This window comes from Myodes glareolus, chromosome 14, assembly GCF_982192425.1.
Source record: "Myodes glareolus chromosome 14, mMyoGla1.1, whole genome shotgun sequence".
In the NCBI taxonomy this organism is placed as follows: Eukaryota; Metazoa; Chordata; class Mammalia; order Rodentia; family Cricetidae; genus Myodes; species Myodes glareolus.
Genome location: NC_142039.1, coordinates 7018639 through 7031898, shown reverse-complemented (window position 1 = coordinate 7031898; position 13260 = coordinate 7018639). Strand labels below are relative to the sequence as shown.

At 46.6% G+C, this 13260-nt stretch overlaps 1 protein-coding gene across 20 annotated transcripts in view; it reads left to right on the top strand.

Annotated features, from left to right (window-relative positions):
* Nucleotides 1-13260, top strand: part of Kiaa1217 (KIAA1217 ortholog) — a 789856-nt gene that overhangs the window by 761846 nt on the left and 14750 nt on the right. For all 20 annotated transcript variants that reach the window (XM_085699015.2, XM_085699014.2, XM_087896327.1 and 17 more), the window contains 5 exons: nt 3771-3946; nt 5578-5708; nt 6240-6387; nt 9291-9750; nt 12552-12735. In XM_085699015.2, the coding sequence (XP_085555141.2) occupies nt 3771-3946; nt 5578-5708; nt 6240-6387; nt 9291-9750; nt 12552-12735 (1099 nt within the window). The remainder of the gene's footprint in view (nt 1-3770; nt 3947-5577; nt 5709-6239; nt 6388-9290; nt 9751-12551; nt 12736-13260) is intronic.

Here is a 13260-nt window from a genome sequence, read left to right as displayed (position 1 = left end):
GCAAAGGAAATGCGGGTATATGACAGCAAAACACAAAGTGTACCTGTCTCTCCTCACAGATGATGCAATTGCTCGTGAAAGGGATTGACAAGAGTGCCATTCGAAATCAGTGACTTTAACAAGATCACCAGAATCAAGTCAAACTATAAAACATTGAGTACGTCCATAACATTGCTGGAATCTCAGCAGCTCTGGGCTGGGCTGGGGTGTGACTCAGGGGTAGATCAGTTGCCTAACACATGCAAGGCCCTGAGTTCCATCTCAGCACTGGGGCTGGGAGATCTGGACGGAAGAAGCCAGTTACAATAGACAACGTGTGATTCCATCTGCATGATGTTCTAGGACGGGGGAGCTGCTCTGTGATAGCAGAAGTGTGGCTGGTTTTCTCAGGCTAGAGGTCGCAAACGTGAGGGATTGTGAAGGGTACTTTTAGAGGGACCCCGAAATGTCTCTCTCTTCAGTGATGTTTCCTGGTGGCCGTATGTGTGAGCCTGAGGAGCTGTCTTGGTGCGAGCGTACATTTCTTACTGTTTGAATACTGTCCCTTCACAAAACTGATGCTCCTTCATAACTGAAGGGGAAACCTACAAACCTTATCATGCTCTTCAACACAGAGAAAGACTAAGAGCGGACCAAACACTTGCCCTCTGCTTTTCTTTGTGCACTCTGCTGGGGTGAAGCAGGGCATTTTTGTGACCAGGAGATAATGACGGCAACAGGGCAGGATAGGCGAGGAGAGAGGAGGGAAGTCAACTAAGAAACTAGCTAGTTCGGCGTTCCTCCCTTCAAGAAGTGCCCCCCACACACACACATACAGTGTCATAATAAGTTCCGTGTCTGTACTCTTACCTGACTCCCAGGAATCCTCCTGCTGCAAGGAGACTCCCAGAGCCCAGCACTTAGGGACAGTCGTTCCTACTCTGCTCTGTAGCACAGGAATTCATGGATGTGTTGTGTGGAATTGTCTTCCTCCAGGATGTCCATCGCTGTGTCAGAAATGCTATATGTGCCGGAAAGTTTGCCTAGAACAAGACTCATGTCTAGATAGAAGAGCAATTCGAGAGACGGGATAAAATGGCCTGCTTCTAACCCTGAGTGGGCCTGTAACTGACAAATGAGCCTGAACAAGTCACGTGACCTCTGTCAGGGGGCCTATTTCCTACCTTCCGATTTCAGTGGGAAGGCCCTCCCAGCAATGATTCCCACTTTGATAGCCATTTAAATGTCTGCTGCTAATGAGATTACAGTGTTACTTGAGCTTGTTTCTTCGTGTGTGGCCAGGAGGGCTGGGCTCATGTGTGGCAGAGGGCTGGGCTCATGGCACAGCGGGCTCATGGCACCGTGATACTGTCTTTTCTTTCATGAGTCCCTTTTTTAGACCATGACACTGTCCTTGGTGGCAAAACACAGTTACTCAGATAGTCAAAAAATTTCCGATGCTCAGATTGCATCCCAGTTAAATTAGCCGCTTCTCTCACAAGCTTTCAGGCATCCATAACCTTGACAACTCTTTAATCGTGTGCATCTTTGTGTCTTACACGACCATGTCCACTCACTGTGCCTCCCCGTCCCAGGAGAGCTCCGTGGAGCTCGCGCTATAGCCCTAAATTTGAGCGAAGTTTTTCATAGAAGGCCATGTTACTGTTTATGTTTCACTGACCTATATGGTGCTGACCATAGAACTGCCACAGCCTCTGCAGCACAGGCTGAGCCTAAGGCTCACCTGAGCTGACCAGGGTCACTCCCTAACTCAACCACTTAGAGAACAATTCTGGGTTTCCACGACTCTCTGTTATCAAGATGGCTGCTTAAATTCATTTGTTCAAAAGATGATATCAGATCCTCTTTCTAGAGCAGAAATTAACAAGGAGGCGGGAAGACCATTTCAAGAGGTGGAAATATGTGGGTACAAGGTCACTGTGGCAGAAAGGACCTCGGTGAGTCAGAAAGACCAGAGGATGTTGGTGTGAGCACCTGAGAAGAGACGAGACACTCGGGAAGGGCTGTCTCAAGGAAGGACGGGCCAGAGCTGTAAACAACAAAGGAGGCTCAGGACTGCTGTGCGCTGACTGATTTCAGAAGCACACGGAAAGGACATTAGCAGAGCCATGTGAACATGGCTGAGTCACAGAGGTCACCAAGAGTGGCCCACTTTTACTGGCTCCCTCCCAGATACAGCCACAGGCTCCACCCCCAGGTTCCTGCTCTCTGATAACAATAGCTGGTATGTACTCAGAGTTAGGTTTGTACCAGAGTCTGCCCTAAACATGTTTTTATATTGTCTGACTAAATCCCCACAATCAGGCAAAGACACTGTCCTGCTATCACACTTCCTTATTAACAGTCATGGGAGCATTCACGGCCATAGTCTCTTTAGCCAGTAAGCACCACAGAATCTTGCACTGACGTTGGGACCCTGTGGTGCCTATGCTTGTGACCCAGATTAGTCTTTACTTGGGTAATGGAGACCACAATGAGGCTCTGAACAAATGGTACCATGGTCAAACTGTCCTTCCCTTCAGTATGAAGATATAATGGGGCCGATGACAGCAGCATCCCACCCTGTGAGGTGATAGCTTGTAGTGGAGAAGGGTCCAGAAAACAATTCAAACAACGGAAGGACTCTCTGGTGCTTCCAGGGGACTTAGTGATGGCGTAATGAATATGATGGAATAGCGGCTGCGGAGACTGAGGGAAGGTGCTCTCTTCCCAGACATATGAAAGACTACCATTGCCCTGCCCTAAGGATGCAAGTGTTGACAGATGTCTTATGACACCTGACTGCAAACTTGCATGCTGTCTGCTCCATGAGATGAAAAAACAGTGAGTTCTGAAAGTTGTATGGGAATTATGGGCTTGGATTCACATGCGGTCTTTGTCAAATCCAGTAAAATTAGTAAATTTCCAAGAGCCTTGGTCTCCTCTGGACTCATTATCACTGTCACCATCAATACTGAGTGCCACATGGTAAGGAGCTATGGCTCCATGGTATTGAGACACGGAGCCAAACAAACCAGAAAGTACAGATTCACTTTTAAAAGACATTCTGGGACTGGAGAGATGGCTCAGAGGTTAAGAGCATTGCCTGCTCTTCCAAAGGTCCTGAGTTCAATTCCCAGCAACCACATGGTGGCTCACAACCATCTGTAATGGGGTCTGGTGCCCTCTTCTGGCCTGCAGGCATACACACAGACAGAATATTGTATACATAATAAATAAATAAATATTTAAAAAAAATAAATAAAAGACATTCTGAAAAATTCCTGTCAAGCCAGTGGTTGTTGAGAGATCACGTGAGAGCCTCATATGATCCTGCCAAGGAAAGCAGATCCCACATAATCAGAGAAAAGTAAAACAGAGGGCAAGAAAGTCTGGGTGGCTGCCCTAAGTCTCTAGGGGGCTAAGGATTGGGGTTGGTTGGTCTACTTGGCACCTCTCTATAAAACCATGGCCATCAGAGTTTGCGCCGTGTGTGTGTGTGTGTGTGTGTGTGTGTGTGTGTGTGTGTGTAACAGTAGTGGAAGAGTAGAAAAGATTCTACCTTTTTTGTAGACACAAATAGAAGTTCAGCTGTCAGTTGCCTGCTGAAGCTCAGCAGGTCCTTGAGGAAGCGATGCTGTAGCCAGTCCCTGCTTTCTTGTCTTTCTTACCAAAATAAAGATTCAGCTGTAGTTTTTTTCCTGAGCCCATTTCTGAAGACTGCAAGGCATTCAGGCCTCACGATGGCAGACCGCCGAAGCCAATGGAAGTTGATTTCTTTTGTTCGGCAGCTGCAGAACCAGGAGATTCTGAGGGCGATGATGAAGAAGGCTGAGCTGGAAATCAGTAGCAAAGTGAAGGAGACAATGCAGAGACTGGAGGACCCGGTGCAACGCCAGCGCACCCTGGTGGAGCAGGACAGACAGAGGTACCTCCACGAAGAGGAGAGGATTATCAAGAAGCTACGGTGAGTGCTGGCCACCTGGGAAGAAAAGCTGTTCACTGGGTGCTCTTCTTAGTTGGTACTGTCCTTCTCTTTATTGAACCCCTACTGTGTACATCAGAGATCTGCTGGCCCTGGTATCTGTGGTTCCGAGTGTCCCTCTTTCAAGGCCTGGGAAACTCCACCGTCCCCATGGCAACATGTCTCTTGACCAGGAAAGTGTGACATCTTTAGAGAAGGGGGGTGGGGTTGGCAGGAGAATTGGGGACAAGGTGATTATGACATCTCGTGCTGGAATCATGCCATTCCTATCTGCACGGCACCTTCTGTAGACCATCCTCCTGCTCTGGAGACTTGCTGCATGTCTGTCTGGGCTGTGCATAACAAGATCATGGGAACCCACAGTCGAACAAGAGAAGCACCTCCAGGCGAGCGTCCTCTGATGGACTTCTTCTAGTAAGAGTCCGAAGAGGTCAGATGGGTTGTGTGTGACTTCATCCTTAATGAATGCATTCTCTGAGCTGCTGGACTCCCTCCTGCAGCCGCCCTAGCTCCCTCCACTTTACCTGCAGCCGCCCTAGCCCTCTCCGTCACCTCCTCTGCCTGCTCCACTAGGGAAGGCGCCAGGAGGTACAGTCGCCAATCGCTTGCTGCCACCTAGTGGTCCTGTGTTTCTCAGCACACTATCCTCACTAATCTTATTTTTAAAAAACAGCTTTTTCTCAAATTTTCAGGCAAATTGAAAGGATACAAACACATGGGGGAATGAGTAAAGATGCCTGGACAGATTGTTTTTGTTGTTTTGAGTGAACGAATGTAACTTAGCTCTGTTGGAGTTGGGATCTGTGTACACACACACACACGCACACACACACACACACACACACACACACACACACACACACACACACACCAGAAATCAGATCTTATATGAGTACTTAGCCATAAAAATAGAGGCAATCACTATTGTTGGGACTATCAGACACACTAGAGGTTATCTGTTAGAGAATTTTGAGGTCAGTTTTGCTTTTTCCAAAGGACATTTGACAATGTCAAGGGTCGTTCACGTGTATCACAAATGACTGGAATTTGGGGTCGTTTGCTGCTAGCACTCAGCGGGTAGAGGCTGGGGATACAGCTTAACATCATTCACTGCACTAAAAGAAATTATCTGCTCCAAAATGTCAGACACCAAAGTTGAGAACCCTGATTGTCTGATTTCCTTCTGTGGGAGCAACTGGCTTATGCTGCCCCTGGACACTGCCTGCTCCCGTTTCTAGTCTCTCACCACTTTCTTCCCTCTGTTTTTCTCTCCCTCCCTTCCTGGTCACCAAGTGTACTCATTGCTCCCTTGGCTGTCATGAATACCCTTGAAAATTAAGAGTATCTCTGTAAGCCACGAGCCACTCCCCCCACCACACACACATCTCTGGCCAACCTGGGCCCCAAATGGCAGGCAGAGGAGAATCTTTCTGAAGCTGCCTTACACCTCTATGCAAGGTTCCAAAACAAAGTACCATCTACTGCGCTCCCACCACCTCCATGGAAACCCAAGGTGGAGCTGGGACACAGCAAGGTGTGCCCTGCTCCTCCACCTGCCCCTCCTGAGACCCTCCGTGCTCAGTTTCTCTGCTGTCTGACCCCCTCCCCCACAGCGAGCTGGAGGACTTTGTTGAGGACTTGAAGAAGGACTCTTCCTCCGCTGGCCGCGTGGTGACGCTGAAGGATGTGGAGGACGGAGCGTTCCTCCTGCGTCAAGTGGGAGAAGCTGTGGCCACTCTCAAAGGTGAGGCTTCTGCAGGAAGGGAGGTTGGAAGCGTGTTTCTTGGGATGTGTAAGAATCTTCAGATATGAGCCTGTCACCCCAGCTATTCAGGAGGTTGAGGCAGGAGGATACCTTGAACTTAATTGAGACCAGTACAGGGAAATAGTGAAACCCTGCTTCAAATAAATATTTAATAAATAATCTTTCAGATAGTGAAAGATTCATTCGGGACGTCTTAGAGGACCCTAGAAAGGGGGCTGAAGATGGAAACTGAGTGAAACAGTTAAGGTGTCTGTTCACTTTTACTGCATCTGACAGACACACTACATCTTGAAAACGACCCTAACTTTCAGTTGACCTTCTCCGTAATACACAGGGAATGGATCTAGAGGGGTGGTGACCTTGTCCGAGGTCACCATCTCTGCTCTTAGCCACTGTCTCCCGACATGTGTAGGCATGGTACTTCTCTGTGCTGCCCTAGGTCACAGGCGTGGGATGGGTGTGGTTATTCTGTCTTCCTATCCCATAACACACTGCTGGTTTGGCCTGTAGGAGAATTTCCAACTTTGCAAAATAAGATGCGTGCTGTCCTGCGCATAGAAGTGGAGGCCGTGAGGTTCTTGAAGGAAGAACCGCACAAGCTGGACAGCCTCCTGAAGCGAGTGAGAAGCATGACGGATGTGCTGACGATGTTGCGGAGGTGACTGTCGTGGTCCTACTGGGGTGGGTGAGGAGGAGGGCTCTAGGTTCCTGCCCTGCTCCAAGGGCCTACTTCTAGTAACATCATGACTTACCCCCCCTTATTTATGGCGTCTCCCACAGTCTCAACATCTGTTACAATGTGGCTTGAGGGCCTAATTCCTTCAGTGCAGACTTTTGCATCAGACCCATCATAGGCTTTTAAATTGTTAGCATGTGCCGGGCTTGATCCCTACTACTATGAAATTAATGAATTTAGAAATAAAATTAGATAAGTAGTTTCAAAAATTAAATGTAACAATTTGTAGGTAAAGAACAAATTAAAATACTCTGTTAGCCTCCTTCACCATGGCAGGGGGCGTAGTAGACGTCAGTTAGAAAAACCAACTGTTTATCTACTGAAAGGGTATCTGGGAATCTGATGGTACCACCAAGGAAAGAAGTGCATTCTTGAGTGGACCTGCTCATCAAAGATCACTACTATGAAGAAAGATCCAGAGGATTTGCTGCTTGATATGCAACTTTTAATGAAAAATTTCTAGAATCATCATACACATTGAAACCATGCTTACAGAGCAGGAGTGTAGCTCAGTGGTAGAACACTTGCCTAGGATGTGTTCAGCCATGAACAACACCACCACGAAATAAATAAATAAAAATAAAAAAAAAAGAAGGAAAGAAGGAGAAAAGAAAGAAAGAATAGTTTCCAGGTAGAAGTAATGTCAGAAACTTTGTAAGAATTTTCTTCCCTGATTGTAATCGCTCTGTCAGCTTTAGAGTAAAATTATAATGGGTATGCAATTAACTTTAAGATGAATAACTAGTCATAAGAAGCAGATTTTCCTAACAATAACCAACTTCAACAAGATAACTCTCCAAAGCAGGTGTATAGTCAACTTCAGAAATACCAGATGCCAAAGGAATTCTGAGTCCACATAGACCGTCCAGGAAGGAGCTGTACTGTTACTCCTTCCCATAATGTCATTCTTTTCCTCTTACCAAGTGAACTCTCTCCTCCACTGCACTAAAGATCAGTTAAATTATGTCTTCAGTAGGCTGTTACCCAATGTGACATGGGTAACATGTCTAAACTAAGCCAGCCTCATTAAATGAAAACCATGGGCTGGCAGGAAGCAATGTCCTCTCTTCTCTCTGGAAACCAGTTAAAGGTGTTCTTATACCCAGCACTGGGTGATTAAGCTCAGCATTTGTCTTAGCACCCGAGAATACAGGTCTTGAAGGAGATGGGATCACGTGCTTTGAATGATCAGTGACTTGGAGACTTAAGAAGCCTATAGTAGGTAAAGTAAAAAGCAAAAGACACACAGATGTGCAGAAGAAAGTCATAGAACCCACTGTCTTTTGTTCAAATCAGAGAAAAGAGTAAGCATTCTAGCAAGAAGAGAATGCCAGACAAATTAAAATGTGGGGATCAAGTCCCTTGTTTACTTAATACATTTCCTGATACATGACTTTACAGTATTAACCCAAACACACACACTCATCAATGAAGGCATTATTATACCTTTGTTTAATTTTTTTATTTTATTTTTCAAAATAAACAAACAAAGATTTTTGTGTGTGTGTGTGTAGCCCTGGGTGTCCTGGAACTCACTCTGTAGACCAGACTGACCTCAAACTTAGAGATCCACTTGCCTCTGCCTCCTGAGTGCTGGGATTAAAGTCATGCGCCACCACCTCCTGGCTGTAAGAAGGCACTGTCTTTATTGCCATCCTAACATTCTACAGAGGTACCTGAGACTCAAAGTGGCAATGTCCCTGACATTCTAGAACATGTTAGAACTAACACTCAAACACACGTGTGTGCTTCCAAAGATCCTTGTCTTTTCAACTGCAGCCTGTGTGAAAATAGACATATAACTTTGAATGACTCCCAAAGAACCAGGGAAGGTGGCACACACTCATAATTCCAGCCCTCAGGAGGATCACAAGTTCAAGGTCAACATGAACTACACATAGACTTTCTCTCAGAACCCAAGCACATGGATATATATCAGTTGTAGAACATTTGCATAGCATGTTCAGGAAGATGGGGAACAAAATACACCTCGGTTTGCAGCCACAGTAGGCCTTGAATTTGAAAGGCTTGGTTGATTTCACATACAGGGAAAGGCAGCTATAAGGTATATGGGAAAGAGAGCAATAAGGTAAGATACAGGCTAACATGGCTCACAGTCCAAGAATTTGAAGACTTCTAGGAGCTTCTGACTAAGAATTGAGTGTACTTGAGGGCTTCACAGACCAAAATCAGGTAGAGGAATGAATATTGATAAATGCGTGTTCACTTTCGCTTATCACCACCAAACAGTCTGGGCACAATAGTGTTACCTTAAAAGATAGAGACTATCTCCTGGGGCTGACAGCAGGGCTCAGTGGGTAAGGGCACTTGCCACAAAGCCTGAGGACCTGTGTTCAAATCCCTAGAACCCAGGTAGTACCAGGTGCCGTAGCATGAATACACCTATGACCAGATGGGAGGCAGAGACAGGCAAGTCTTCAAAAGCTCACAGGCTATGCTGGCATTGATGGCCATGCTGGCATCAATAGCAGCAATAAAATCCAGCCTCAGACAAGGTGCAAAGTAAGGACAGAGACTCCACAGGTTATCCTCTGCTCGCTATGTGAAGCATGGCACATGTGTGTCTGAATTCACACACACATACATACATGAATGAGGGAACACACACACACAAAGCCATCTTTTGAAGAAAGAACTGCAAAAGCCCATATGGCTTTGGAACATTGCTAAGATAACCTTTACCCCGGAGTTCCTTAATATTTTCACCTAAACTGGTACTGATGCATGACATTCAAATACACCACAGAGAGATCACAGAGGAACACTGGTCACCATTTAACACTGCTGTGCATGATCTCTCCTAGGCATGTCACTGATGGGCTCCTGAAAGGCACAGATGCAGCCCAAGCTGCACAGTATGTTGCCATGGAGAAGGCCACGGCTGCAGAGGTCCTGAAGCATCAGGAGGAGACAGTCCATGTGCCAGGACAGTCCGTGCACAGCAGCATCGGAGGCCCTGGCGATGTGAAGTCAGAAGTGGTGCCCGTGTCCACCATGATGGTTCACCATGCACAGAGCTCCCCCGTGGTCATGCAGCCCTCCCAACACTCCTCAGCCTTGCTGAATGCGGCCCAGAACTTGTCTGGAGGGACTGGCTCCCATACAGCCAGTTCCACAGCGATTACACAGGAAGCAACCTCTGCACCTCAGTCAGCTCCAGCCCCCCAGTCCCCTCAAACCCCAATGAATGGTTCCTCCATGCAGAGCTTGTTCATTGAAGAAATCCACAGTGTGAGTGCCAAGAACAGGGCAGTGTCCATTGAGGTAGAGTCCGATTTTCATTTCTCATACCCCATACCCTCCCTGCAGACAGAGGGTTTATATTCTGATTGCTGTATATTTAAATACCAATGTATGGATATGTATTATGCACATATATGAATAGGACTGTATTCCTATGAATATAATAAGGATCAAAGATATATGTGACTAAAGATAGCTTTTTGTAGATATTTAGGGGTTTTGTTGTTGTTACTTGCTTTTAGATTTTTCTGGGAACAGAATACAGGAGTAGGGTTGAGAGAAGGTCATCAAGTGTAAGGATGACCCCTAACCTGAAGGAAAATGGGTCAGGGATATGTTGGTAAATGTGAGCAGCGAGCTCTCATGGGGAAAGACCGGCTAGGAAGCATCTGCCAGCCCCCACGGGAGCTGATCTGGGATCTGGTATGTCCACTTGACGTGGCTGAGTGCAAGCTTCTAGGGAAATGAGGCCCGTGCATTTTCTGAGCCAGTACACACAGAGCCTCCATGCTAACGGTGAGCTCTGGAGAGGGCTCACCTCCCTTCGTGAAGCCACTAGAATCAGGGTAAGCAAAAAAAGGCACTGTCTTAGCTTGCTTTTTGTTGGTGTGGAAAGCACCATGACCAATAGCGACTGGGGGAGGGAAAGATTTATTTGACTTACATAGCCTGGGTCACAATCCACCGAGGGAAGCCAAGGAAGGAACTCAAAGCAAAAACCCAGAGCAGGAACTGAAGCAGAGACCATAGAGGAGCAGGGCTTACTGGCTTGTTCCCCGTGGTTTGCTCAATCTGCTTTCTTATACACCCTGGCCCCCCAGTGGGCTGAGCCTTTCCACGTCAATCATTCATCAAGCAAGTGTCTGCAGACTTGCCCACAGGCCCTTTATGGAGTGTGGAGACACTTTCTCAACTGAGGGTCCTCTTCCCAGATAACTCTAGCTTGTGTCGAGTTGGCAGAAAACTAACCAGGACAAGATGTGGAGGAAAACATTTGGGCTAGGGCATTCCTGGAAGAGAAGGAAGGCGGGGAGTAAAACCAGTTTAGCTGGTTGTAAGTTGATCTGGGAGCACTTGGAAGCCAGTGCAAGTTCCCTGGGGATACGATGTAGAGATATTGGAGAACACGGAAGGTCTGACCAGTAGTGAGTTTTCTAAATGATATCTCCAGGAAACCCAGGGACAGTACACAAAGTCTGGAATGGCAGGAGCTGGATGGGAAGTTGTCGTAGTCTAAGGATGGAAATGGAGCAGTGGCCGTGGCAGGCAGCAGCCGTGCTGTGGTAGGGGAAAGGCTAAAGCAGGAAGGCTGGGAGTTGGAGGGCAGCCTGGGTTACACAGGAAGATGCTGGGGGCAGGACAACAAAGCTCAGCCTCTGCTGCTTCCCGGGTCCCCACCACTGGGAAAACAAAGGACATATAAAAAAAAAAGCATATTTTAATACATTTTGTTTCCCCAGCTCTCAGTTTCCCCTAATCCCAGAGCCTTTCCTCAGCTCTGTCCCTAGCAACCTGGTCATACCCACCCTCACCTGTCTTACATGTCACCAGCTGATAACCCCAGGTGTGTTGGGATGACCTCTTAAATCTTCCATAGCCACAGTCACGAGGCCTCTAGACAATGGGTACTTACCGTTCCATATGCAGTGTCTGTGCCCGGATCCATGACACTTATTTAAAAATTGCTTATCAGGAAAAGATGGGAGGCAGTGGTGGGGTGGGGTGGGGGTGGGGGTGCTCATTTTCTTACTTACAGGATGTCACTGTGGCAACACTTTTATTTTATAAACATCTACTAAAAGCCTGGAAGACACAGTTGTCCACAAGATGTGTGTATTTCATGCTGTAAAAGGACACTTGGGCGCTGTGTCTGAAAACACCCTGAACATGGGTAGGGAGGCCCAGGGCCTTTCTGTCTCCTGGGCCATTGACAAACCAGGCAAGCTTTATTCTTTCGCTGGTCCTTTCTATCTCATAGCCTTTGGGTCAGCAGTGAGCCAGGCTCAGCTGTTTATGGTTTGCCAAGTCCATGCCCAGGTGCTCGGCGCTGGAAAAGGAAAGCACAGGAGACTGGTGGTGGTGGCAGGAGGGCTTCTGTTTGCTTAGAAGTACTTGAATGCATCTCTGCCATGACACTTGACCACACTGGTCTAAAGCTAGCAGATAATCTAAAACAATACCCTTCCCATTTTATAAGAAAGAAAGGATGACCCAGAAGTCATATAATGTCTTGATCAGCATTAGAATTGCAGCAAAGGATTTTTTTTAACCTTAATTATTTTTGCAGCTGATGCATAAAAACATAAAATGGCACATATGAATAGAGTGCCTCATCATATTTCAATACATGAGTGCAGTGTGAAAACAGGACTTCGGTTCTTATTGTGGTTCTTAGGGAGTGTTTGTTTGGGGTTCTGTTTGTTTAAACATTCCTTTTGCGATGAAAGTTGAATTTAGAAAACAAATTGAGTAGTAGAAAACACCTTGGGAAGCAGCATCCCTACCCATTTGAATCTAGCATTGACAGAGTATATGTTAAGTGCTGAGTGATTGTCAAGAGGTAGGTTTGAGCTTCCAAGATCGCTTTTCTGTGGATGAGTGTCACAGGGGCTAAAACAGTTTGATGGGTCTGGGCAGTGTGGCAATGCAAGATGGCAGGCAGCCTCAGATGGGCCAGGGCATTATCAACTTTAACTGTTGATAATGATATCACAGTTAAATGATATTTAACTGTGCTGAACCCCTTTGGCGCATCAGCATAAAATCTATAACCTAAGTCTTCTCTAATTTTTAAACTATCTGCAATTGTTATCTTCCTGCAGAAAGCAGAAAGGAAATGGGAAGAAAAAAGGCAAAATCTCGAACAATATAATGGGAAAGAGTTTGAGAAGCTGCTGGAAGAAGCTCAGGCCAACATCATGAAATCAATTCCAAACCTGGAGATGCCTCCAGCTTCCACCCCAGGGCCAAAGGCTGAAGCCGCCGGGGACAAGCAGGAGCTGTCCGGTAAGGGCCAGCCTACAGCAGGCCTTGCAGAGATGTGCAGGCTCCCTGGCCTCGGATCAGAGTTTATCACACATATTAGCTCCTGTGCATTGACAGGACCATGTATCTGAAGAATCTCCATGGCTCAGCAGGCAGTCATTGCCCCCAAGCCTGACAACCTGAGTTCATGTAGAAGGGGGAATGAGCTCCTGTCTTCTGACCTCTACGTGCAGGCCGTAGATAACACTACCACACACATGCACAATGCAATCTCTCCACAAAAGAAATTCCCGGAGGAGGTCAAGATGCAAGGGGCCATTATTTTCCAAAGCTGGCTTTTCCCCTCAGGTCCCTGGAGAGAATTTCTGACCCATCTCATTACATTTCTACCTTAATAATTGTCTTCCCCGTTATTAATCTTTTCACAGTCTGTTGGTGTTTCATATAATTCTCGTATTTTTGTTATTTATGTACCACAAATATGGCACACATTTTGTAAAGATATGTCTCATTTTCACCTTGTACCTTCAAATGAAACATTCCCAG